The sequence below is a fragment of the Oncorhynchus mykiss genome, chromosome 20 (assembly GCF_057628025.1).
Source record: "Oncorhynchus mykiss isolate SJ-2025 chromosome 20, ASM5762802v1, whole genome shotgun sequence".
NCBI lineage: Eukaryota > Metazoa > Chordata > Actinopteri > Salmoniformes > Salmonidae > Oncorhynchus > Oncorhynchus mykiss.
In genome coordinates, this window is record NC_143041.1 from 13,294,256 (window position 1) to 13,317,690 (window position 23,435).

General features: G+C 41.8%; 1 protein-coding gene across 1 annotated transcript in view; it reads left to right on the forward strand.

The window, feature by feature from the left end:
• ogfod3 (2-oxoglutarate and iron dependent oxygenase domain containing 3) overlaps window positions 1-22,675 on the forward strand; it is a 33,870-nt gene extending 11,195 nt beyond the window's left edge. The window contains exons 7-9 of the mRNA XM_021575643.3: window positions 602-755; window positions 4,733-4,856; window positions 21,514-22,675. Of these exons, the coding sequence (XP_021431318.2) occupies window positions 602-755; window positions 4,733-4,856; window positions 21,514-21,662 (427 nt within the window). The 3' untranslated portion in view covers window positions 21,663-22,675. The remainder of the gene's footprint in view (window positions 1-601; window positions 756-4,732; window positions 4,857-21,513) is intronic.
• The last annotated feature ends 760 nt before the right edge of the window (window positions 22,676-23,435 follow it).

Genomic DNA, 23,435 nt, shown 5'->3' on the forward strand with positions numbered 1-23,435 from the left:
ACCTATACATAATTGCACAATCATAAGCTTCCGATTCCATTTGCAGTCCATGGCTGCCTGAATACATAATTAACTTAGGCTATTTAACAACTCATAATGGTAACATAGGAAAAAGGATCTAATAATGTTGTTAATTAATTGGTGTTGCGTTTATAGCACACTATATTTTGAAGATCTTGTTAATATGTAGGTGTAATAATCCTATCATATATATATATATATATATATATATATATATATATATAACAATTTTGAAAAAGATTTTCACTTGGTTTTGTATTCAGTTAGCACAGTATGTAATAATTCATACAATCTAATTTTAGAAGTGATGTTCTCTACCCTGACAGATGTTTTAACCATGTCTGATGGAATTACCAAGTTTTCACTTCGTAATCGCAATATCTGGCCCCCCAAAAAATCGCTATTTGATATTTTGTATTAGTCGTGTGTGTGTGTCTCTCTCTTTGTGAATTATATTTACAGGCCCAAGTTACTGTTATGCACAATTGTAAGATGCCCCGTATGACTCAATTTTCATTCATTAATAATGGAGTGGTTGATGAATTGTTTAATTGGTTGATTGATTACTTCCACCCTCCAGGGAGGTGCGTGGTCGTATTCAGGCAGTGATCGCGGAGACATTTGACCTGGACCCATCTCTTCTGTACCTCACCAAGCCCACCTTCTTCTCACGCATCAACAGCACACTGGCCAAGACGCAGCATGATGAGTACTGGCACCCTCACATAGACAAGGTAAGATTATTTTATTAAAGATAAGGTGCCATAATATAATTAAGCAAAAAGGCCTCTCATGCACGACACAACGTGGAGTGCCTGGAAACAGTCCTTACCCGTGGTATATTAGCAATATACCACAACCCCCCCCCCCCCCAAGCTGCCTTATTGCTATTATAAACTGGTTACCAACGTAATTAGAGCAGTAAAAATAAAAATACATGTTTTGTCATGCCCGTGGTATACGGTCTGATATACCACGGCTTTCGGCCAGTCAGCATCTAATATTACATCAAGAAAGGTGTCATATGTTTTATGCTATGGTGTTGAATACTGCTTTCTGATTGGCTTGAAGGGCATTCTAGAGCGTGCATTATTTCCCTATAACGCATGGTATATTTGCACGGTTGAATTCAATGGCTATAGTTCATTTTTACATGTTGTGTTTTCAGATGCTTTTGAAAGCAACAGTCAAATTGAAAACACTATTGGTATTGTTGAATTCAATTTTCATAATAGCAAGCTAGGACTGATGGTTTGGTTAGCTAAACTAGCAAGTCTGTTTGTGTGGTTACCACGGCAACTACTGTATTTATCTAGTAAACTTCCTAGCTACTTCAGTGGATGTTGAACACATTTCTACCAGCAAATGAACACATTTCTAGTGGCAAATCTGTTAAATTATAGCCATAGCATAAAAGGGATAATCAACTCGGGGCTCTATTCGTTCTCTGGAAAATAATGCAACTAGGTGGAAGGTCAGTTCCACTGCACTAGAGAGTTGCGGAACATACCTTCCACCTCGTTAACTTTTTTCTATAGAACGCATAGCCTCTCGTTGATTATCCCGTACATATACACAGAGTATACACACACAAACAAACACAAACGTTTAAACTTTGCCTCTTTCTGCATTATCCTGTGTGATACATTTTACAGGGGCACCGAGATTACCTTTAAATTAAATCAAATGTTATGTCACATCCCCCGAATACAACAGGTACACTTTACAGTGAAATGCTTACATACAAGCCCTTTACCAATAATGCATTTAAGAAATAAGTAACAAGTAATTAAAGAGTAACAGTAAAATAACAATAGCGAGACCATGTACAGGGACAGAATCAATGTGTTGGGGCACCGGTTAGGAGGGGGGTGTCAATGCAAATAGTCTGGGTAGCCATTTGATTAGATCTTCAGGAGTCTTATGGCTTGGGGTTAGAAGCTGTTTAGAAGCCTCTTGGACCTAGACTGACTCCGGTACCGCTTGCCATGGGTTAGAAGCTGTTTAGAAGCCTCTTGGACCTCTTGTCGGTGATCAGGCCTACCACTGTTGTCATCGGCAAACTTAATGATGGTGTCGTGCCTGGCCGTGCAGTCATGAGTGAACAGGGAGTACAGGAGGGGGCTGAGCATGCACCCCTGAGGGGCCCCTGTGTTGAGGATCAGCGTGGCGGATGTGTTGTTACCTACCCTTTCCACCTGGGGGCGGCCCGTTAGGAAGTCCAGGATCCAGTTGAAGAGGGAGGTGTTTAGTCCCAGGGTCCTTAGCTTAGTGATGAGCTTTGAGGGCACTATGGTGTTGAATGCTGAGCTGTAGTCAAAGAATAGCATTCTCACATAGGTGTTCCTTTTGTCCGGGTGGGAAAGGGCAGTGTGGAGTGCAATAGAGTGCATCATTTGTGGATCTGTTACTGCGGTATGCAAGTTGGAGTGGGTCTAGGGTTTCTGGGATAATGGTGTTGATGTGAGCCATGACCATCCTTTCAAAGCATTTCATGGTAGTCATTTAGACAGGTTACCTTAGTGTTCTTGGGCACAGGGACTATGGTGGTCTGCATGAAACATGTTGGTTAGACTCACAGGGAGAGGTTGAAAATGTCAGTGAAGTCACTTGCCAGTTGGTCAGCGCATGCTCGGAGTACATGTCCTGGTAATCCGTCTGGCCCTGCAGCCTTGTGAATGTTTACCTGTTTTTAAAGGTCTTACTCACCTCACTTTAGTTGTGTAGTCAAGAAGTTTTGAAGCCTCCTAGCTTACCAAAATGCAATGAATATCCCCTTCTCCTGTTTCACAGTACAGCAGACCCTCTGACTGTAGTCTGACTCGTGTAAAGCATACACTTCCTCCCATCTGTGTTTAAATATCCCCTTTAATATTTATGAAACAGATTTCATATTCAAGTATGAAACTTTTGTACAGTAGTTATACATCAATGACTCCATAAAAAGTACAGTATGGAACAGGAAAACCTATTGAATGTACTTTGGGGCAAGTAAAACTTTATTTTTTTCTCTCCAAAAAGTGATTTGAAATAGTCTTGAGGGTAAGTTCATGGTTAATTGAAAGTTGCGTATTTTCTGTGAGATTGAATGCAGCTTTGATCACACATGAATATATCTCATTATTGTTTAGCCAGAAGGGCAATAGAATGAAGTGATTATTTCATACCAGACTATGATTCCTCCCATTCCATCTTCCTGTGATGTCTCGACTGTGGACCTCGGCAAAGCAAACTTTTTGAAATTCATTGGGTTATTCAATTGATAGGACTGTAAGAGATGTTTGTACACATTGAACACTACAGACAAAGGTCCCAAAGGATATGTCGGAATCTTATCTGTTCGCTGAGGTGTGTGTGTTCTCGTATCTTTGAGCATTGTTCATTTGCTGATGCTCCATTGTGTGTGTGTGTGTGTGTGTGGGTTCGCCTTCTGCCTGTGCCTGTGCGCGTATTAGATATTCTGGGTATCTCTGATCATGATTTATTTTACAGTGCCCCAAAAGCTCATCATATCTCCTCTGAGTCTTCCGCAATATAAATTAATGTCACCTTATCCTCTGTCTCTCGGTTCCTCGACAGCTGGGAAAATGTAATCCAAAAACACCAGCTCTCTCCCCCATCTGTCCTCTCCAGCCTGCCCCTTCCCCCTCCACCAGGATTAATTGGCCCAACCAGGCCCTCCATTTAAATATAAATTGTTTTAAGTGTCTGGGGCTGGTTTCCACCCCATCAATCATACTGCTGAGATGGTTTCATACACAATTGTCCTCTGCTGCAACGTGTCTGTTCTCTGTACTGCCCAGGACAAATCGGCAGAATGTCTGGCATGAAGACGTGGGAAACTAATGCAGTTTCCCCTAGGATTCTTTGGTAACTTTATTTGGGTAGTCCATCTGTAGATGCTCTACAGACTACCAGTAACATTTCTGCTAGCCCTATCCCTTATCCTAACCCTTAACCTAACCCTAAACTTAACCCTAACCCATATTCTAAACCTAACCTGGCCATGCTCACCCAGTGAGGACTGAAACACTATTATGGGAGTATGTTCCCAAATTGAAGAAGAACATTTTAGTTATGTCCCTGATGTAATTTGGTTTGATTTAGATGGGTTTTAGATGTTTTATTTGTGTTTCGGGGCGGCAGTTAGCCTAGTGGTTAGAGCGTTGGGACAGTAACCAAAAGGTTGCTGGATCGAATCCCGAGCTGGCAAGGTAAAAATCAGTCATTCTGCCCCTGAACAAGGCAGTTAACCCACTGTTCCCTGGTAGGCCGTCATTGTAAATAATAATTTGTTCTTAACTGACTTACCTAGTTAATACATAAAGGATATATATTTATTCTTATTATTATATATTTTTTTAAACGTATTTATCAAACCCCCTGGCTAAACAAGCACTATTGTAGACTTGACATGACAACTTGCAACAGTTAATCTTTCATATAGCCTAATCAAACATCACCCAATTAGATGTATTGATTTTTAGCTCCTTAAACCTCCCTTGCTGGAATTATTCCTTTTCGGGACATGTTGTTTGATGAAAATACTTGAATAAGACAAAACTTCCCAAATTGTCATCTGGTGCTGAGAAAATTAAGGCATATAGGTATGAACAAAAAAAGAATCCCACTCGGTATTACTGCCAACAAGTGAGTGTATTGTTTGTCTGCAGAGATTTAAAAACCTGTTGTGTGTTTACCAACATAACAGGTAACCTACGGATCCTTTGACTACACCTCTCTGCTCTACCTTTCTGACTACGGAACAGACTTCACCGGAGGGAGGTTCATCTTCATGGACTCCAATGGCAACCGCACTGTGGAACCGCGAGCGGGTACGTCTCCATACAATGTAAAACAGTTCAAAATCTAGTGGAAAACTCTTTGTAAATGCTATTCATTTTAACTATCCCTTTATTATTATTATTTATAACATTATTACTATCGCTTTTGGCTGTACATTGTAATCAGCGTTTAGCAGTGTTAGCAGTGCTTTTTAAGTGTCCACTCTCTTTCTGGTTAAAGTAGTGTTTATGTGTAGTCTAAATGAGCTCTAATCCCCTGTAAATGGGTGACTGTGTGGAAGTAAGGCCGTAAATGCTGCAGGATTAGCCGTGATCGTCCTTGGGGGGCCTCGGCTAATGCTGTTGTCAGTCGCTGTATTAGGTAACACTGTTGATCATGTTAACTCTCACTCTTATCCTCTTGGTAATTAATAGTCTGCATGTCTTTCTAGATGATTGTAAAGTATTGTGATTATGTGTAAACGGTTTAGTTTCAAGAGAAACATGATGGGATTCCATATTATCTCTCTGTGCCTTGTGTTTGACACCACTGGTTGAGTGGAAGTGTATGATGTCCATATTCAGTCCTCTCCACATGAGACTCTGGGCGTGCTTTCTCTCACCCTTTCTCACTTTTTCTCTGTTCTGGCTCTCTGGCTATGGATTTATCCGCCTCTTGTAGTTTCAGAAACTATCTATTTTGTGGCCTTCTCTCTCTCTTCTACTATGTATTTTTCTTTCTCGTCTCATGGAATTGAGTTCTGTGGTCTCATGACAGTGAGTTCAGTGTTTCATCTGACAGACCTTCAGAATACACATGACCAAAGATATGTAAATGACACGTATGACTGTATGGGACTGCTGAGAGAAAGAATGCGGAAGAAAAAAAGAAGGAAAGACCGTGAAGGCTTTTGAAGAGGGACTGCTGTGAATCTTCTCGGCACATGACCGAAGCCCTTTATTTTTAAAATAGGGAATATACAGTACCTGTCAAATGTGTGGACATGCCTACTCATTCAATGGTTTTTCTTTATTTTTACCATTTCTACATTATAGAATAATAGTGAAGACATCAAAACTATGAAATAGCACATATGGAATCACGTTGTAACCAAAAAAGTGTTAAACAAATTTCAATATATTTTAGATTCTTCAAAGTAGCCTTGACGACCACTTTGCACACTGTTGGCATTCTCTCAACCAGCTTCTCCTGGAATGCTTTTCCAACACTCTTGAAGGAGTTCCCACATATGCTGAGCACTTGTTGGCTACTTTTCCTTCACTCTGCAGTCCAACTCTTCCCAAACCATCTCAATTGAGTTGATGTCGGGTGATTGTGGAGGCCAGGTCATCTGATGTAGCACTCCATCACTCTCCTTTTGGTCAAATAGCCCTTACACAGCCTGGAGGTGTGTTGGGTCATTGTCCTGTTGAAAAATGATAGTCCCACTAAGTGCAAACCAGATGGGATGGCGTATCGTTGCAGAATGCTGTGGTAGCCATGCTGGTAAGTGTACCTTGAATTCTAAATACATCACTGACGGTGTCACCAGCAAAGCACCATCACACCTCCTCCTCCATGCTTCACGGTGGGAACCACACATGCGTAGATCATCCTTTCACCTACTCTGCGTCTCTCGAAGACATGGACTTATCAGACCAAAGGACAGATTTCCAACGGTCTAATGTCCATTGCTCATGTGTCTTGACCCAAGAAAGTCTATATTGTTGGTGTCCTTTAGTAGTGGTTCATTGGAAGCAATTCAACCATGAAGGTCTGATTTCACAGTCACCTCTGAGCAGTGGATGTGTATGTTACTTTTATTTAGGCTGCAATTTCTGAGGACTGGAACTCTAATTAACTTATCCTCTGCAGCAGAGCTAAGTCTGGGTCTTCCTTTCCTGTGACGGTCCTCCTGAGAGCCAGTTTCATCATAGTGCTTGATGTTTTTTGCAACTGCACTTGAAACTTTCAAAGTTCTTGAAATGTTACGGATTGACTGACCTTCATGTCTCAAAGTAATGATGGACTGTCATTTCTCTTTGCCTATTTGAGCTGTTCTTGCCATAATATGGACACAGCCCTATTTGGTAAAAGACCATCTTCTGTATACCACCCCTACCTTGTCACACAACTCTCAAATGCATTCATTAATACATTTTTATTTTATTTCACCTTTATTTAACCAGGTAAGCCAGTTGAGAACAAGTTCTCATTTACAACTGCCACCAGGCCAAGATAAAGCAAAGCAGTATGACAAACAACAACACAGTTACACATGGAATAAACAATCACAAGAAATAAACAAACATACAGTCAATAACACAATAGAAAAGACTATATACAGTGTGTGCAAATGAGGTAAGATTAGGGAGGTAAGGCAATAATTGGGCCATAGTGGCAAAATAATTACAATTTCGCAAATTAACACTGGAGTGATAGATGTGCAGAAGATGATGTGCAAGTAGAGATACTGGGGGGCAAAGGAGCAAAACAAATACATTATGTGTTTGTGTATATATGTGTGTATATAAAAAATATATATAAATAAATAAGTAACAATATGGGGATGCGGTAGTTGGATGGGCTATTTACAGATGGGCTATGTACAGGTACAATGATTTGTAAGTGGCTCTGATAGCTGATGCTTAAGGGGGAGATATGAGTCTCCAGCTTCATTGATTTTTGCAATTCATTCCAGTCATTGGCAGCAGAGAACTGGAAGGAAAGGCGGCCAAAGGGGAAACTGGCTTTGCGGATGACCAGTGAAATATACTGTACCTTCTGGAGCACGTGCTACGGGTGGGTGCTGCTATGGAGACCAGTGAGCTAATGCGGGGCTTTACCTAGCAAGGACTTATAGATGACCTGGAGCCAGTGGGTTTGGCGACGAATATGAAGCGAGGGCCAGCCAACGAGAGCATACAGGTCACAGTGGTGGGTAGTATATGGGGCTTTGGTGACGAAACGGATGGCACTGTGATAGACTGCATCCAATTTGCTGAGTAGAGTTTTGGATGCTATTTTGTAAATGACATCGCCGAAGTCAAGGATCGGTAGGATAGTCAGTTTTACGAGGGTATGTTTGGCAGCATGAGTGAAGGATGCTTTGTTGTGAAATAAGAAGCCGATTCTAGATAAAACATTTGGATTGGAGATGCTTAATGTGAGTCTGGAAGGAGAGTTTACAGTCTAACCAGACTGGATCCTGGACTTCCTGACGCGCCACCCCCAGGTGGAAAGGATAGGTAACAACACATCCGCCACGCTGATCCTCAACACATGGGCCCCTCAGGGGTGCGTGCTCAGCCCCCTCCTGTACTCCCTGTTCACTCATGACTGCACGGCCAGGCACGACACCATCATTAAGTTTGCTGATGACACAGCAGCCTGATCACCTACAGGAGAGTTTATAGTCTAACCAGACACCTAGGCATTTGTAGTTGTCCACATATTCTAAGTCAGAACTGTCCAGAGTAGTGTTGCTATTCGGGCGGGCGGGCAAGTGCGGGCAGCGATCAGTTGAAAAGCATGCATTTAGTTTTAATTGCATTTAAGAGCAGTTGGAGGCCAAGGAAGAATTGTATGGCATTGAAGCTCATCTGGAGGTTAGTTAACACAATGTTCAAAGAAGGGCCAGAAGTATACAAAATGGTGTCGTCTGTGTAGAGGTGGATCAGAGAATCACCAGCCGCAAGAGCGACATCATTGATGTATACAGAGAAAAGAGTCGGCCCGAGAATTGAACACTGTGGCACCCCCATAAAGACTGCCAGAGGTCCGGACAACAGGCCCTTCGATTTGACACACTGAACTCTATCTGAGAAGAAGTTGGTGAACCAGGCGAGGCAGTCATTTGAGAAACCAAGTATGTTGAGTCTGCCGATAAGAATGCAGTGATTGACAGAGTCGAAAGCCTTGGCCAGGTCAATTGCGATTATGATATCGTTTAAGGCATTGAGCATGGCTGAGGTACACCCATGACCAGCTCGGAAACCAGATTGCATAGCGGAGAAGGTACGGTGGGATTCTAAATGTTTGTTAAATTGGCTTTCTAAGACCTTAGAAAGGCAGGGTAGGATGGATATAATTCTGTAACAGTTTGGGTCTAGAATGTCTCCCCCTTTGAAGAGGGGGATGACCGCGGCAGCTTTCCAATCTTTGGGGATCTCAGACAATACGAAAGAGAGGTTGAACAGGCTAGTAATCGGGTTTGCAACAATTTCGGCGGAATATTTTCGAAAGAGAGGGTCCAGATTGTCTAGCCCAGCTGATTTGTAGGGGTCCAGATTTTGCAGCTCTTTCAGAACATCAGCTATCTGGATTTGGAGAAATGGGGAGGCTTGAGCAAGCTGCTGTGGGGGGTGCAGAGCTGTTGACCAGGGTAGGGGTAGCCAGGTGGAAAGCAAGGCCATCCGTAGAAAAATGCTTATTGAAATTCTCGATAATTGTAGATTTATCGGTGGTGACAGTGTTTCCTAGCCTCAGTGCAGTGGGCAACTGGGAGGAGGAAAGAAATTCCACAAATTAACAAGGCACACCTGTTAATTGAAATGCATTCCAGGTGACTACCTCATGAAGCTGGTTGAGAGAATGTCAAGAGTGTGCAAAGCTGTCATCGAGGCAAAGGGTAGCTACTTTGAAGAATTTAAAATATAAAATATATTTTGATTTGTTTAACGCTTTTTTTGGTTACTACATGATTCCATATGTGTTATTTCTTCTATGTAGTAAAAATAAAGAATGACCCTTGAATGAGTAGGTGTGTCCTAACATTTGACTGGTACTGTATATATGACAGGGAGGCAGGCGATGAAAATCTAATGAAGGAGAGGGTGAGCCTGAATGGTTTAAAACGGGGAATAACATGTGTCCATTTTCAGAGCCCTCGGAGTCCTCCGCTGAGCCACATTACATTATTATATGAGAGAGAGAAGACAGAGCAGAGCTTAAAACGGATCCGCTGGGGTTTGGAGTATCGGTGTGCTGTTGCTTATGAAGATTGAGTGAAAGAAACTCCGGCATAATTCATGATATTATTCAGGAGAAGTTATTTCCAGGTTGCAGCCAAGTGGGAGACGTGGGAGAGACGTGTGCACTGTATCATTGAATGAAGATCACCCCCCTTCTGTGGTCTAATGATGCAGTGAACCCCACATTGAGATAATTAGGGCTGTTTGAGATAGCAGTGGGGAGAGGGAGAGAGACAAATATTTTGAAGGGAGAAGGGAGGGAGGGGGAGAGAGAGATTGATAGGGGAGAAACCGATCAGGGAGGAAAGGAGAGATTGAGGCAGAGGCATAGGAGGAGAGCTGCAGATCTAGGGATCGGAGGAAGTGGCGAAAAGGGCATGTCTGTCAAGTCACAGGAGTTAATGGGCCTTTAGGACCAGGGGGATTCTATACAGGTGGCTCGTCTGATTGGTGCTTTTAAGACCACGAATCCCAGTCGTCCCTCTGTGGCTGCATGTCTGGGGGCCTTCAACTGTTTCTTGCCCAGGGACCCCTTCCCAGGCAAACCGTGACCCAGGGACCACCATCATATATTAGCCAACCTCGTGTGAATGATATTGGCAAGGAGAAGTAATCTTTTTTTGTACTTTTATTAATTAATAGATTTGGTAGATAGTTTTTCATTATTTTGACCTCTCTACATTATAGTAGCAAGAGGAAGTGTAATTTTTAACAGACTGTTAGCTAGAAGGTAACTCCAAACACATTTTTGCTCAGAGCAGCTGTTAAGCTGGTTTAACAAAGGTTAGCCATGTGTTGGCAAATCTTTATGTCAAAGTCCAGAAAGGTTACAAGCAGCACTTGCCGCAAGATATTCTCATATTTTCTACAGTAGGTAGTTTATGAAATCAAAAAATATTTTGTTTCTAGCGATATTCCTAAAAACATAAAACTATTTTTATTTTAAATAATTTTGTGTTAAATATTTTTGGACCTCCCTGCAGTACCTATGTGGACCCCTAAGCGGGCTGCGGACCCCCAGGTGAATATCTTTAAAAAAAAATGTTTAACCTTTTATTTAACTAGGCAAGTCAGTTAAGAACAAATTCTTATTTACAATGGCGGCCTACCCCGGCCAAACCCGGACGATGCTGGGCCAATTATGCGCCGCCCTATCGGATGTGATTCAGCCTACCCCTGCTGTAGACGATCCCCATTGTTCTCCTATTAGCAGATCATACAAAGATATATCAATATGTACAAACGGAATATTTACAGACACAAAGGGTTCTTTACATCCACAACGCAGGAGTTCGTTACTTTAACACTAGGGGTTTGCACATAAATCAACCCAGGCACTTTAATATATTTATGAGACTCTGAGATATACAGTTAAAAATCAGATTACTAATTTATGCATAACACACCTGGCAGTTTGGGGAGAAAGAAAGTGACAGTGTGGATCATTAATTATGGTGGTGTGGGAGGAGTAGATTAATTGTCTGGAGGATAGGGATGCTTTTCTGCTGATGAGAGTGTGGGTGGTGTAAAGTTTGTAGGCTAAGCAGCTTCTACTGTCTACAGGGCTGGATGAGTCATACACCTGCATCTATTAATAGTCTGAGGTAGCCTCCTTTCCTCCTTCCCTTCTTGCCTCGTCTCTCTCTACATCAATGGTCTCCAACTCACATCCTGGAGAGCTACTGTGTGTGCAGGCTTTTGTTCTAGCCCTGCACGTCTGTTTCAAAGAATTGATTAAGCTTCATCCATTATTTTTCTACCACACTGCTTTCGTCTATCCTGTTTTTTGTGGATGCCACTACAGCCACTATTGAGCTGCAAACATTATTGAGATGTACTATGTTCAATAGCTGCATTTTCACAGGCAGCCCAATTCTGATATTTTGCCCAGTTATTGGTCTTTTGACAAATCAGATCAGATCTTTGACAAATATTTGGCAAAAGATCACAATTGGCCTGCTTTTGTAGCCAGGGCAGACTAGCAAAAGCTACTAACCCTAACTCTCTCCCTCCCTTCCCCTCTACCAACTGAAACTCAGCCGAGGTTTAAATATCCACATAAAATACAATAGCCTGTGGGGCCATGGGCACAGCAATATCAGTGGGTTGGTTTGGAGTTTGGCTGATAGGAGTCTGATTGGATTTGCTCACTAGCAGCGTCTTAGCTTTGTATCTGGTCTCATGGAGAAATGTGCATGGCCACGCTTGAGCTTCACTGACGTGATTATGCATGCAAAGATAACTTGCTGTATATCCTCCTGAATGTTGGCACTGCTCCATAAATCTGTAAGCCGCTAAGCTAGAGGAGGAGCAGGGGCATGTGAATTCTATTCATTCAACTGAGACTGTGTCATGAAGAACATGAATGGTTGGAATACTCATTGACCAATTGTGAGGCAAGACTGGAACTATCCATGTTATAATTGATTTGATTAAAACTGTCTCAGATTAGATAATTTTTCAACCGTCTCTTATTGTATCACTAATCCATTGGTTTGATACAGTGCCTTGCGAAAGTATTCGGCCCCCTTGAACTTTGCGACCTTTTGCCACATTTCAGGCTTCAAACATAAAGATATAAAACTGTATTTTTTTGTGAAGAATCAACAACAAGTGGGACACAATCATGAAGTGGAACGACATTTATTGGATATTTCAAACTTTTTTAACAAATCAAAAACTGAAAAATTGGGCGTGCAAAATTATTCAGCCCCCTTAAGTTAATACTTTGTAGCACCACCTTTTGCTGCGATTACAGCTGTAAGTCGCTTGGGGTATGTCTCTATCAGTTTTGCACATCGAGAGACTGACATTTTTTCCCATTCCTCCTTGCAAAACAGCTCAAGCTCAGTGAGGTTGGATGGAGAGCATTTGTGAACAGCAGTTTTCAGTTCTTTCCACAGATTCTCGATTGGATTCAGGTCTGGACTTTGACTTGGCCATTCTAACACCTGGATATGTTTATTTTTTAACCATTCCATTGTAGATTTTGCTTTATGTTTTGGATCATTGTCTTGTTGGAAGACAAATCTCCATCCCAGTCTCAGGTCTTTTGCAGACTCCATCAGGTTTTCTTCCAGAATGGTCCTGTATTTGGCTCCATCCATCTTCCCATCAATTTTAACCATCTTCCCTGTCCCTGCTGAAGAAAAGCAGGCCCAAACCATGATGCTGCCACCACCATGTTTGACAGTGGGCACGGTGTGTTCAGGGTGATGAGCTGTGTTGCTTTTACGCCAAACATAACGTTTTGCATTGTTGCCAAAAAGTTCAATTTTGGTTTCATCTGACCAGAGCACCTTCTTCCACATGTTTGGTGTGTCTCCCAGGTGGCTTGTGGCAAACTTTAAACTACACTTTTTATGGATATCTTTAAGAAATGGCTTTCTTCTTGCCACTCTTCCATAAAGGCCAGATTTGTGCAATATACGACTGATTGTTGTCCTATGGACAGAGTCTCCCACCTCAGCTGTAGATCTCTGCATTTCATCCAGAGTGATCATGGGCCTCTTGGCTGCATCTCTAATCAGTCTTCTCCTTGTATGAGCTGAAAGTTTAGAGGGACGGGCAGGTCTTGGTAGATTTTCAGTGGTCTGATACTCCTTCCATTTCAATATTATCGCTTGCACAGTGCTCCTTGGGATGTTTAAAGCTTGGGAAATCTTTTTGTATCCAAATCCGGCTTTAAACTTCTTCACAACAGTATCTCGGACCTGCCTGGTGTGTTCCTTGTTCTTCATGATGCTCTCTGCGCTTTTGACGGACCTCTGAGACTATCACAGTGCAGGTGCATTTATACGGAGACTTGATTACACACAGGTGGATTGTATTTATCATCATTAGTCATTTAGGTCAACATTGGATCATTCAGAGATCCTCACTGAACTTCTGGAGAGAGTTTGCTGCACTGAAAGTAAAGGGGCTGAATAATTTTGCACGCCCAATTTTTCAGTTTTTGATTTGTTAAAAAAGTTTGAAATATCCAATAAATGTCGTTCCACTTCATGATTGTGTCCCACTTGTTGTTGATTCTTCACAAAAAAATAAAGTTTTATATCTTTATGTTTGAAGCCTGAAATGTGGCAAAAGGTCGCAAAGTTCAAGGGGGCCGAATACTTTTGCAAGGCACTGTATATAGTCAGGTCCAAAATTATTGGCACCATTGATAAAGATGAGCAAAGAAAACTACACAATCGATAATACGAATACTGAGCTATATTGTATTTTAATTTCTTTCTTTTGCAAAGTGTATTTTATACTAATACAATTGCTCAGAGTAAGATTTTAATAAAAATGTGTACTTATAAAATGATTTTCTCTCAAAGATAGGGGACAAAATTATTGGCTCCCCTGTTTTCAATACCAATACCTTGTTTTCAATACCACTGGGCCTTTAAAAAAAATATATTTTATGCGATTGGAGAACACATTGGGAGAGATCCTTGACCATTTCTTCATACAGAATATTTTCAGATCCTTGATTTCTAAGCCAAACCCACCACTGGTGTGCGTGGCCAAATAACTATTTTCATGTCTTTTTTTTTAGTTTTTGTCAGCCAGTGATTGTCAAGCAAATAACTGCTATTTAATATAAACACATTTGGTATCTCCTGGCTTCCACGCACAGCCTACAAGCCATTGATGCAGACCTTTCGAAATTCGATTTAAAAAGTTTACTATAGCCTACACTATCACAATAAACCCATTATTTATTTAAGACTGGTCTAAATAAACATGATATGAAGAAAATGTAGTATTTTTCAGAAGGACAGAATAGTGTTCTCTTATGTTAGGCCCTGCTATGGCTATGCCATATGGCTGTGGGCTACACTAGTTAATTTAGCAGACAAGATTTGCTTAGAATTCGGAGCCTTTTGCGACCAAAGTGGCCGCTGGGCCCTTGGGCTGAATATAATAATTAGAATTCACTTCTCCTGGCTGCTGTGTTCCGAAGCGCTTCTCACTCACATGGCTCTCTCAGATATCTCAATTGTTATTAGCAAATGCCTGTCAGGTGATCGGGTCTCTCTCACAGGAATCTCAGTTCCGAAGTAGGCTACAAGTGAAGACATGCATCCGGGAAGCAGCTGCGTGCGTCCCTCATCGAATTCCGAGTTTCATATTGAAGCTGTTAGAAGAACTCTCCACATTTCTCCTACTTTTTCTCAGCCAACAATATGAATAGGACTAACGAACAGCAAAGGCCTCTGTCAATCTACTATCCCCCATAGTACAAAAGTTGACATTTTATTGGTCAACTTGTCCTTCTGTGCAATAAATAAATATTCCAAACATACTCTGGGACAGTTGTGGGATGCGATAGATCCCAAATTAATACAACCACTCGCATAAAAACAACAACATTTTAAAAGCAATTAGGCTGATGCAACCGATCAGAATGTTTATCTTAAAATGTTGATAAACTATTAGGATATTTCTTCACGCGAATGTTATGCATATAATGCATGTAAATATCTTATTTTTTAGGGCCATTAAGGTTCGGATAGCTTTTTTTCCCTTTAATAAATAAAATCATCACTTAAAAACTGCATTTTTTGTTTACTTGGGTTATCTTTGTGTAATATTTAAATTTGTCTGATGATCTGAAACATTTAAGTGTGACAAATGTGCAGAAAAATAAGAAATGAGGAAGGAGGAAAATACTTTTTCACAGCACTGTATGTCTGCCAGTTAGGCTATACACCAGTTGTAAAGTGGATTAATGTGCTTAAATTGAAGAAGTTTGAAAGATGATTGGAATCTGTGTGTGTAGCCGACAGGTAAGATGGCTGACAATAGTGAAGGTGAACAGGTGGTCAAGGGTCAGATGACAGAGGAATTGAGGAGACTGAAGCAGAAATGACTTTAACCACAAAGTGGTATATTTAATGGTTAGTTTTTTGTTTGCTGCATAACAAAGGAAACAGAACAACATGTATCAAAGTCAAATCATAATAACAATCATTCTCATTATTAACATAATGAATTAGTTCAGCAATTCAGTTCAATATGAAGCATGATTGAGTCATTTAGGATCGTAACCGTTCATCATAATCATAATGCAAATAAATCGATCAATTACTCAATCTATAATCTTAATCAATTTGCTCTCAGGATGATCAATTTTGCAAATAATAATTACATTTCATACTTCCAGATGTCTTATGTACATATCACTTCGTTACATTTGATCATATATCAATGGTTTAATTGTGCCGTGATGATCTGTACGGCCGTGATCATTGTCCATTGGTATAACACAATAGGTTTGACGCGTGCTCGGCAATCTGCGTTCCGCGATAATAACTATAAACAATATCTGATGGCCCGCTCTCCCGAGCGCAACAGGTGGTTCAGATGAAAGATAAATCCACCAAATCTGTTATGTTGATTTGTCAACACACACAATGTCTGGATTAGAAGGAGTTGGGGGAGAGAAAGCAGCGAGGTCGGGGCGGTGGCCGTTTCCTCCTTTTAATGAGTTGAGATCTGTCTGACATTTCCACCCGACCTAATTAAAGAACTCTTGCCCAGCTGCGCAAGCGGCCATGAATTAAAGGGCGATTCCACCAACTCCATTGGCCTTTTCCACAGCCACCTCGGGATCTTGTTGAATTCCACACTCCTCATAAAGTTCACCCCTCCACATCCTCTGTCATCTCAGGGAGAGGAATTATCTGGGCAAATGGCCAGATATACGTCAGGTTCTTTACCTGGATCTCCCCTGATCGAACACGACCATCGGTCTCAGGCATGGTCTTGGTGAAATGGCCCACCACCCAGGAGGCTCAAGGGAGTAGAGGGTCCATTATCATTACTACTTAGCCAGTGTCCAGGCTGGCCATTTCCCTCCTCCATTTCCCTCTGTGCTGTAGGATTGGTAAGTAATCCCAAATGAATTGGGCCTAGAAATGGTCAGCTAAGAGGCCAAGCGAGCACGGGCCAAGTCCCCAATTTTGGGCACAGTTGCTCCGGCCGCCATTTCTGACATTCCGTGCAGGCGTATTGGTGCTTGCGAGGGCTCCTCATCCTCCAAGTATCTAGTACTTCCACCTCATCTCCCCATATACTCTCTCTGGCCCAGTGGAGAAGCTTCTCGTAACTCTTTATGAGGAGGCTGGTGAGAGGGTGTCTGGAGTCTCGGATAATTGGATGGATAGCATCAAGACTTATGCTTGGCGCAGCCTCCCTCCAACTCTGATCATTCCGGGTATTTGGTCGTACTCTGGGGCAAGTGAGAGAAGACGGCTGTCCTTAGCCACTTCCTTACCGGCTTTCAGAGGTTTTAGCTCCTCAGGGAAGCTGACTGCTTGGGCATACTGCAGGAGGAGTGTCTCTGCAGTGAGGGAGGTGGGTATGGAAGCCACCCCATCTGAGGTCTGGTTGGTGGCGGTGGTGATCAGATCCTGCAGTGTTTGGGATTGTGCTGGGTCAGGGAGAGCTGTTGTTGGCTCAGTAGAGATTTCGTAGCATCGGATACTTGGAGGACAAGGAGTCCTTTGCAAGCACCAATACACTTCCATTGAATGTCAGCGATGGCGGGCCGGAGCAACTGTGCTCAAAATGGTGGACTTGCACCACTGTTCGCTTGGGCCTCCTCAAACCCCCCTTCTGGTCAACAGGAGTAGATTACATTCTAGCCAGGTAGGCTATACTCCTGTTGTAAAGCGAAGCAATGTGTGACGCGAAGGAATGGTCTATTAGAAAAGGTGAGAAATAAATATAGCAGACCTAGCCTATAGAAAGTGGATGGGATCCTCTTTGTAATACAGGCAATCTCAACTTTCTCACGCAATTGCATAGCCTATTGAAATGTTGCGCAACATGAGCTCATGGGCACTCAGTGTTTGATTTGATTTTCGATTATATTTGCATTAATGTCTGAGTGATTAGAGGGACAATAGAGAGCGGAGTACCAGGCAGTTAGCAAGTTTGGTAGGCTACTAATTGCCATCAACAGCATCAGAGCTTGGAGAAGCCTAGTTACTGAACGGTCTCGTAGAATTTGAATGCAGTCATGACTCGTAACCATCGGTGTGGTGGTAATACGGTCACCATTAACAGCCCTACTTGGCACTTGGATTCAAACCGGTGCTTGGATTTGAACCAATGGTCAGATGACATGAAAATAGAGCTCTTTGGCCATGCACACCAGCGGTGAGAAAGATGCTGGAAGAGAACCCCATATCCACTGTAAAATATGGTGGTGGATCTTTGTTATGTGGTTATTTTGCTCACGCTGGTCCTGAGGCCCAAAATCCACAAAAAAGTGGTTAGTTAAACACAAAATCATTATTTTGTAATGGCCATCTGTCTCTGAACTTGAACCCCATTGAATACATGGTTTAAATTGAAGAGGGAAGTCCTTAAGCTCAGACAAAGGAAACCAAGAATCTGGAAAGATTATTTTTGGAGGAATGGCCTAAGATCCCTCCCAAAGTGTTCTTCAGTCTCATAAAACATTTGAGAAAAAGGCTGTGTCTTTATACTTGTGAGGTATTGAAAACACGGGCAATAATTTTGACCCCTATCTTTTTGAGTAGAAAATATTAAATCTCTTTCTCTGGGCAATTCTATTAGTATAAAATAATATAATTTGCTTTTTTTTTTTTTGCAGAATATAGCTCAGTATTTGTATTCTTTTTTTGTGTGTCTTTTTTGCTCATCTTTATCAAGGGTGTCAATAAATTTGAACTTGACTGTAGTAGCTGACATTCACATGATCAACAATAGTGCCTTTTCACAATAAACGTTTCAAATATTTTACATTTCCCAGGCTCGAGAATAATTATTCTCCAATGAAGTGTTCTTTACCGTTACCTATGACTAATACCATTCATTTATTAATACCTGAAATTACCCTCCTTTTCAGTGAAGGGAAAAGCAATCTTTTGTCTATTATAGCTCTTGTCATTTCCACTAGCGCTTTCTCTGTCTTTTTGTTTAGCTGTCACCTTACTGTTTCTTCCCCCCCCCCCCCCCATTGTCTAGTTTTTCAAAGTGTAAATTCTATTACCGCCTCATGCTGATTTCCCCTGCCATCCTCTGCTAGCAGACAGCTAGGGGGACTTATATAAATCACACACAACTTTCCTCCCAGATAATGCTCTATAAAAAAACAGACAACTCCCCCAGCTGTATATTTAAATGGTATGACAAAAACACTCACAGGAAAAAAAAAGGGGGGGGGGGGGATCTGCCCTAGAAAGACACGTTGCTATTGCAGTTGAGCGTAATACTGAAGGCTTATTGGAACAGCAGTGTGTAGCAGAAATGGTGTAGAAGTGGATATACTTTTTTTTTAAGGAGCTTTTGAATCTTTTTACTTTATCCTGCAGCTACTTTTTCTTAGCTGACCTAGCCAATCTCAACAGTCATGTCTAAGTAAAACAGTTGGCCTTAGACGCTAGAACCTGGTTGCCTGGCTACCCATCCTTATCGATCGAATCGCTGAGGAGTTTTGTTTTGCACAACGCCCCTCATTTTGAAGTCGCACAAACGACTTCTAGGATGGCAGTTTCAGACCGACTGGATGTAGCGATCGATAGCAGCAACGGAATTTCATTTGGGGTTAGTCGTCAGGCAAAGAACTTGGGGTTACAACCAATGATTCATATATACACTATGTGGCGGTGCTTTGAAGCCACCGCACCTCCATATTGGCACCCCCACTGTTGTAACAAATATTTTGGTAGCTATAGAAATGCATTTATTAATGTCAACATTTTGTTTTTGCCACATTAATTTGATTACAGACACCATAATATTTTGTAATGATATTATGTGCGCTAAACATTAATCTTTATATGTATGTATGTACACAAAGGTTATCCTTAAAGTATCATTTAAAGTTCTATTGTTACTGTCCCCACTGCACTCCATTCATTCCTATGGAGGACTGCTCCTTCTGGGGAGTGCCAACATGGCTGACCGGTGGCTTCAAAGCCTCTTATTGGCCAATGCTTAGCATCAGAAATCCAGGGTTTGTATACTTCATTGGTTTAAACCAGTTTGTGTGACTGCCTATTAATATTTGTTTTGTTCCGATATCTCAATAACATCTCTGTCTGTTGGCTTTGGAGCTCACTTCTGCACCAGCTCTTCTGTCTCCATACTGCCACTGTGTTACTGTCCCTTGATTGTTTTCTCTCCTCTCTGTTACTCCGTGTCACCTCGTCTCTTCCCCTCACTTCTCTCTCTTGCTCTCACCTTGTCGGTTCTTTTGTATATATCTGGATCCGCTGCGTCTTTCTCAAACTCTTTTCCTATACCATCTTTTACCTAGCCCATGTCTCCTTGTCCTCTCAACCCTTATCTCGATTTCTCTCCCTTCCCTTATAACTCACTACTTCTTCCATCCTTCTTTCCTCACAGCAATTTTGAAATCAGATTTTTAACAACCACAGTGTTAAATGTAACACTTTCTTAGTGTGTCTGTGACCCACCGGAAAAAAAGTGTTAAACTAAAACCTCAGAGTGTTGGGTCCCTAAAACTGTGGTTGTTTCAAATTCTGTCTTAAAGTAACACTTTATTAGACTTTGTTACACTTTCTCAGTGAATAACCATGTAGTGTCACAGTAATTTGTTTGGGTGTTTTAACACCATAGGGTGTAAAGCCATATTTGCATATTTTCCAGAGTGCCTTTTGACTGGATGTTAGTTATCCACCCATGACTGTGTTTGTTAGTGACAGTGACATGGTTGTGCATTAATTAACTTCTAGTGCTGACACATTCACCAAGTGACTGCCTAAGTGAATGTGTTTGAATTAATAGTTATGGCCTAGTATTCCTTAATGATATGGTCTTAAAGTCCAGGCTCATGGGCCACATCAGGCCTGCAAGTCACAATATGCTGGCTTTCAAAAATTTGTCAATTTAAAATTTTACTAGGCAAGTCAGTTAAGAACAAATTCTTATTTACAATGACGGCCTAGGAACAGTGGGTTAACTGCCTTGTTCAGGGGCAGAACGACCGATTTTTAACCTTGTCGGCTCAGGGATTCGATCTAGCAACCTTTCTGGTTACTGGCCCAAAGCTCCAACCACTAGGCTACCTGCCGCCCCAAAGTGATTTGCAATTCCTATTGGAATCCAGCCAAAGGGAGGATATTCAACAATTGTATCACCTACAACCTGCGTTCAAAATGACTGCCATGGTAAAGAACTTGATAAATAAGACTACCTAAACCATCTCAGTAATAGGTGCAATGAGTCCAACCACTTCCATTTTGGATAAGTTTAGAACAATTTCAGTTATTTATCTTTGTATAGCATAAGATCAATTCATCAATCAATGTTCATGCAGAAACATAGATGTTAAAGCAATCTATTCTGAAAATCCACCAGCAACAAACAAAGCACTCAGAGTTAACGGAAATTAACTCCACACAGTTGAGTAACAACACCATGCTGTGTTGATTCCACTGTGATTCAAATAACACTGCAGATAGCTTCAATTTCAATCCCACTGGTGTTAACCCCACTAGAATCAACACTCCGATTATAACACTCAACACTTTTTTTTACCTCAACACCGAGATTTGAACACTTGTACATTCTCTGTGCTCTCCCTCTTTTTAAACCCCCAATCTTCCCTTCTCTCCCTCCAAGGTCCCTCCAAGGTCTGATGATCACCACCCCATATCGATCCCCTCATTCCTAACCTCTCTTCCCCTCCAGGGTCAGAGAGACGTCAACCCATCTTCTGACCCCTCTTTCTCTTCTCTTCCAGGGCGAGTGTCGTTCTTTTCCTCAGGGTCGGAAAACCTTCACCGCGTAGAGCAGGTCTCGTGGGGAACGCGCTACGCCATCACAGTCTCCTTCACCTGTGACCCCGCCCACGCCATTTCAGACCCCGCCATGCCCATTACCTCTGTGTGACAGTGTCGCCTGGAGGACTCCTGCAACCCAGAGACGGAAGAGGAAAGGGGAGGAGAGAAAAAGGTGGTGAGGAGAGAAAAGAGGGGGCAGATATGTGATTTTCCCTGATAATTCAGCAACACCTGAAATAATATTTTCTATATCAGCATCTTATACTTAAACAGAAATGAATGCTTTTTACTTTTCTATGTGGTGCTGATCACATCACTGATGGTAGAGGCAAGGAGAAGGACAAAGGATAATACACACTGGTCTAAGATCAGTTTTATCAGTGCCAAAGTAAACAGGGTGTACTGCTTTCTGACAATAGGATTCCACTTACTACACAGTGTGTTCTTCACAATATAAATTAAGTGATTTAAAAGTGAATTGTTTTGATACAATGTTTTGCCTTTTTTTCTTTTCTTTGTCACATTTCCATTCCATGGTTGTCTCTATACTGATTGTGTTGCAGAAGGGGTCAAATGTAGTCCGGGTACCAGTCTCTTCAGCTACCATTCCACTCCTCGCCACTCCTCCTTAGCAATGACAAAGAGTGTCAAGGTGTGGAATGTTAGCGAAAGAGACCGGTACTTAGGCTAGGTCAAATGCCTGTGCCCTCTATTTCTATCTAATTTCAACTTTGCCTTGTTTATTCCTCTGTTTGTTTCTCTTTCAATATTTGTGCGCCAATGGTTTCTGCCCCACTAGAAACGGAATGGCTCAAAGCACAAACGGGTCTCAGAGAAATGGGCTTTGGAGAGGTGGAGTAGTGGTATTTGTACACCTCTTGACAACTTTCCTATTCCCTCATGTGAAAGTATCAACCTGTCGAAGCACCAAAGGGCACTTCCATGCCATTCACTCTCACTTACATAGGGAATGTGACAATGTGTTTTCTTCTGAGAAGAAACCCCACAGTTGAAAAGTAATTAGTATTTTTATGTGTCAAGCTTTATCATTTGATCAAATGGGATATTATTTGAAGATTGTCTGTGGGATTTGGAAGAAATAAAAGAACCCGAAGTAACCTAGTTTTGGACAACAAAATCATTGAAGGGGGGGGGGGACGAGTGCAGAATTGGGCTTACGACTTAGAAAGTTGTGGCATCACCTCACCACCTCTGGCTGTCTGAAACACACTAAGCCCCTCAGGAAGTCATTGTACGAGCCTTCAGCCATTTTACGCCCTGATACTCAGGATAAAGCATGGTGTTTGCAATTTCTAGCTAAGGACATGGTCCATGCGTCTGCTTATGAAGCCTGCTTCCCTAAACGAATCGGGAGGATGCTCATGGCATTCATACCGTGAGAAATGCATTTTTATTCTTAACCTCTCTACCCACTTACTCCCAAACAATTTTAAATAAAATATTATTGGTAGAAAATGAATGAGCGTGATCCCCCATGCAGCAAGTACAGTGTTTATTTTGTACAAAACATTAAGAACACCTTCCTAATATTGAGTTGCACCCTGTTGCCCTCAGCGCAGCCTCAATTTGTCGGGGCATGGACTCTACAAGGTGTTGAAAGTGTTTCACAGGGATGCTGGCCCATGTTGACTCCAATGCACATTTAAAGGGTGAATGGGCGAGACAAAAGTTTAGATGAAGGGGAGGAGACGGGTTAAAGAAGGATTTTTAAACCCCAAGACAATTGAGACATGGATTGTGTATGTGTGCCATTTAGAGGGTGAAGGGGCAAGACAAAAGATTTACAGTAAGTGCCTTTGAACGGGGTATGGTAGTATGAGCCAGGCTCACCGGTTTGAGTGTGTAAAGAACTGCAGCGCTG